This window comes from Temnothorax curvispinosus, unplaced genomic scaffold (genome assembly GCF_003070985.1).
Source record: "Temnothorax curvispinosus isolate PA1 unplaced genomic scaffold, ASM307098v1 QBEX01014450.1, whole genome shotgun sequence".
NCBI classification, from domain to species: domain Eukaryota; kingdom Metazoa; phylum Arthropoda; class Insecta; order Hymenoptera; family Formicidae; genus Temnothorax; species Temnothorax curvispinosus.
In genome coordinates this window covers 1-4,121 of record NW_020224230.1, presented here as the reverse complement: position 1 = coordinate 4,121, position 4,121 = coordinate 1, and the positions used below count along the sequence as shown (strand labels likewise).

The 4,121-nt window shown below is 26.4% G+C and overlaps 1 protein-coding gene across 1 annotated transcript in view; it reads left to right on the top strand.

Annotated features, from left to right (window-relative positions):
- The window catches only part of LOC112464681 (insulin-degrading enzyme), a gene marked incomplete at its 5' end in the record, with an annotated part of 5,308 nt that extends 2,316 nt beyond the window's left edge, over positions 1-2,992 (top strand). The window contains 8 exons of the mRNA XM_025031815.1: positions 146-255; positions 381-525; positions 838-948; positions 1,017-1,137; positions 1,261-1,467; positions 1,878-2,170; positions 2,369-2,578; positions 2,733-2,992. Of these exons, the coding sequence (XP_024887583.1) occupies positions 146-255; positions 381-525; positions 838-948; positions 1,017-1,137; positions 1,261-1,467; positions 1,878-2,170; positions 2,369-2,578; positions 2,733-2,972 (1,437 nt within the window). The remainder of the gene's footprint in view (positions 1-145; positions 256-380; positions 526-837; positions 949-1,016; positions 1,138-1,260; positions 1,468-1,877; positions 2,171-2,368; positions 2,579-2,732) is intronic.
- Positions 2,993-4,121: the final 1,129 nt, after the last annotated feature.

Genomic DNA, 4,121 nt, shown 5'->3' with positions numbered 1-4,121 from the left:
CCGAGAAAAATTGTGATATAAGAAAGATAAAAATGTTTTACACTTTTGGTTTTTTTGCTCTTAGAGAACTTTTGCTCTATTGTACTGCCGATTTTTATCGAATTCTGTATTTGTATGTTATACATACTAACACGAAATTTTACAGGTAGAAAAATTTCCTATTATTTTGGAGGATACATCGTTTGTAAGACTTTGGTATAAAAAAGACGATGAATTTCTTGTACCGAGAGCGAGGATGATCTTCGATTTCGTTAGGTATGTGATAAGTTATTGTAAGAGATACATCGTGAATTGAAGTAATAGCTGCAATTTTTTCTTTTGTAATAGAAAAATAATTTCTCATAATTATATACAACGTTTGTTTTGTCTATTATTTATAGTCCGTACGCCTATATGGATCCTCTTAGTTGCAACTTGACTCATATGTTTGTTCAGCTATTTCGTGACTCTCTTAATGAGTATGCATATGCTGCTGATTTAGCTGGTTTACAATGGGAACTTACTAATTCGAAATATGGAATAACAGTGAGTATATACATATGTATATAATAACAGTAATAAAATATTGTATATTATATTTAAATAGATTTAGGCGATATGTAGATAAGTTATTATTCAATTTGTTACTAATATTAGTAATGTTTAAAATAAATTCTATTTTGTATACGTAAAATATTGGTTATTCACAAATTATATTTTATTTCTCATTTATAACTATTAATATTAATAAATATGCTTAATTCTATTTCTGTAATGTTTATATATGTATAAGCATTAATTTAATGTTTCATAAGAAAAGCATTCATAAATCAAGAGAATGACTAATTATTTTCTTAGCTTGCTATAGGTGGTTACGATGATAAACAACGTGTGCTGTTAGAAAAAATCATGGATCGAATGATAAATTTTAAGATTGATCCGAAGAGATTTGAAATCCTAAAGGAAAATGTACGTATAACAAATCAATCTCTTTAATTTAGTTAAGCAGCGGATTTATATAGATATATGATTTACAGTATATCAGGTGCTTGAAAAATTTCGCTGCTGAACAACCTTATCAACATGCAGCATATTATCTTGTAGTTTTGTTGGCAGAGCAAGTTTGGCTCAAGGATGAATTATTGGAATTTACTACTTGTAAGTGTGTAAGAGAACTAATATTTTTTGTTAAAAATTATTTTCTTTTCCTTCTTGAAAATTCTTTTTTAGTATGATTATTGTACTTATTAATAATATATATAAAATTTCTGTGATATATAGATCTAAATGTTGATAGACTCCAACAATTTATACCACAGCTTCTCAGTAAAGTGCATGTGGAATGCTTAATACATGGTAACGTAACTATAACGGAAGCTACAGATGTTCTAAAACTAATTGAATCTAAGTTGACAACTGCAGTGCCTAACATAGTACCCTTGTTACAAAGGCATTTATTATTGTATCGTGAAATTAAGCTAGATGATGGTAAGCGCATGACAAATCTGCTTATAATAATTTGAAAAAATTAATATATTTAAAGAATTTTAATTTATATTAAGGGACATAGTTTTGATATAAAGAAAATTAATATAAAGTATTTTCTCATTTTTCTAATGGTTTTATATTGATACTAGGATTATTAGGAAAGTAAAAAAAAATATGAAAATAAAAACTACATTCATTTCAATCTTTATAGAAAACAGATATTTAGAAATTTAAAGAATATAAAATTTTGATATAAAAATATTTATATGGAAATATAATAAATTATTTGTTGTTAATGTCATTTTATCTGCAATAAAATTTGTTTCAGAAATTGAATACTAGCTTTTAATGAGTTATTTTTTATGATATATTATGTAATAGTATTGTATAATGATATATAATTACTGTAGGTTCCCACTTTCTATTTGAAGCGGAAAATAAGTTGCATAAAAGTTCTTGTGCAATGGTGTACCATCCAACTGGTTTACAATCAACGGAATCGAATATGCTTTTAGAACTTTTAGCACAAATTATTGCAGAACCTTGCTTCAATACGTTAAGAACTAAAGAGCAATTAGGTTATATAGTATTTAGCGGTATACGTAAAACGAGTGGAGCGCAAGGTTTGCGAATTATAGTACAAAGTGACAAACATCCGCAATATGTCGAAAAACGAATCGATTCATTTCTGGATTCTATGTTGGTAAGTATAATAGGATCTTGAATAACAATATATGTTAATACATTGATTAATTTAACCATATGGTCCTTTATTTAAATTTCTCACATAATATCCTATGTGATCAAATAAATATAACAGTCCACATGTATATACAATGTAATAATAACATGAAGCTGTTTCTATTAAAGAATCACTAATATCACTATAATTATATTTCAGGAACATATATCTATTATGCCAGAAGACCAATTTGAGGAACACAAGAAAGCTCTAGCTGCATTACGTCTGGAGAAACCCAAAATGTTAAGTGCACGATGCACTTTATATTGGAATGAGATTGTAAGCCAACAATTTAACTTCGATCGTGAAAATATTGAAGTAGCTTACTTAAAGACGATAACACAGCAGCAATTACTTAATTTTTATAAGGTAACTACTTTTTTTTTAAATACAGAATATATTATTCAAACCGAAAAGAAAAGACAAATAGAAAATATAGAATATGATTTTTTGTATGACGTATAAGTTTCGTGAAAAATGACTGATGGTTGAAAAAATAATAAATTTAATTTATGTCCCCTAGGAAAATATACATAGCAAAGCTCGACATAAACTGTCAGTACATGTGATATCCACGGAATCATCAACAGAAAAGAATTGGGTTAATAACACAACCGAAGAAATAGCCGATTCATCGAGCGAAGAAGCCGTTAAGAAAATCGACGATATCATGTCATTTAAAAATAGTCAAGCTTTATATCCTTTATTAAAACCGTTCAAAAAATATTTTCTCAGAAAGGGCATACGCTGTTCTAAGTTATAAAAAAAATTAATAAGATAATAGTGAATTAAATGTATACATTTGTTTATATATTTAATTATATAAAATTGACGCATAATTTTTTAGAAATTAATAAATTACTTATTAATATTTATAATATTTGCAAAATCTTGATATATGCTTACACGCTCTTATAATTATAAAAAAATGTGATGATAGTGAATGAATTTGTTTTAATGCATAATTACTATTCATTTAAATAAAATAACGCATTACTTTATAGTAATTAATAAATTATTTATTATCGTAACTAATTTTTGTACAATCTAGCGTGCATTGAATTTACAAATCGTGACATAAATACTTATATAGTTTATTAATAAAAGAGAATTATATTATTCAACCTTATAATTATTATGCTATCAAAATTTTATAAATTTTATTTGTGTAATTAACATGATCAAGAATTTTCTTTTATGATTGTATATATTCAAATCAGAAAGATTCAAATATAAAAGATTTATATAATTATCACAGTGACAGTATTTTGTATATCTATTATTTATATGTTATTATTTAGTTATATAATTGAATAAATAAACTCGGGTGTTGTACAAAAATAAAAAATTATGTGTAAGTTATGTCTTCATATAAATTACGTAATATGAATCTTTAGAAAAAAAATATGAAAGAATCCTGAAGAAAAATGCGATTCGAGAGTCATCCTTGCATAATACGAAACATGTTCATTGTATTATGGATGTCCATACTATAGATGTAACAAACTTTTTTTTTAAAAGATCACGTTAGAAAGCTAAGAGTACATTTAGCAAAAAACCATAATATATTTAACACACATATTTATGAAAATTTAACAGAAAAACGAGTTTAAGGGGGGAGTCTCGTGTAACACGCTAAAAAGTAAGGTAACTTTTGGAATTTTTTTGTTTGAAGAATCCATGCGACAAATCTTTTTCAAACTTTTAGGGTATTTTATTATACATTTCAAAAGATAAAAAATTTTTTTTTGTTAAAAAATAATAGTTGTGTTAGGAGCTATGGAGGTTACGAGGCCGCGGTCTCGTCGCCAGAGTTGTAAATCGGCGGGCGTTATAGCGCCTGTTGTACTTGCCTAAAACAAAAATAAAAAAAATTTCTTATTCTCTATAAAATTACGTCGTCGATGAACCT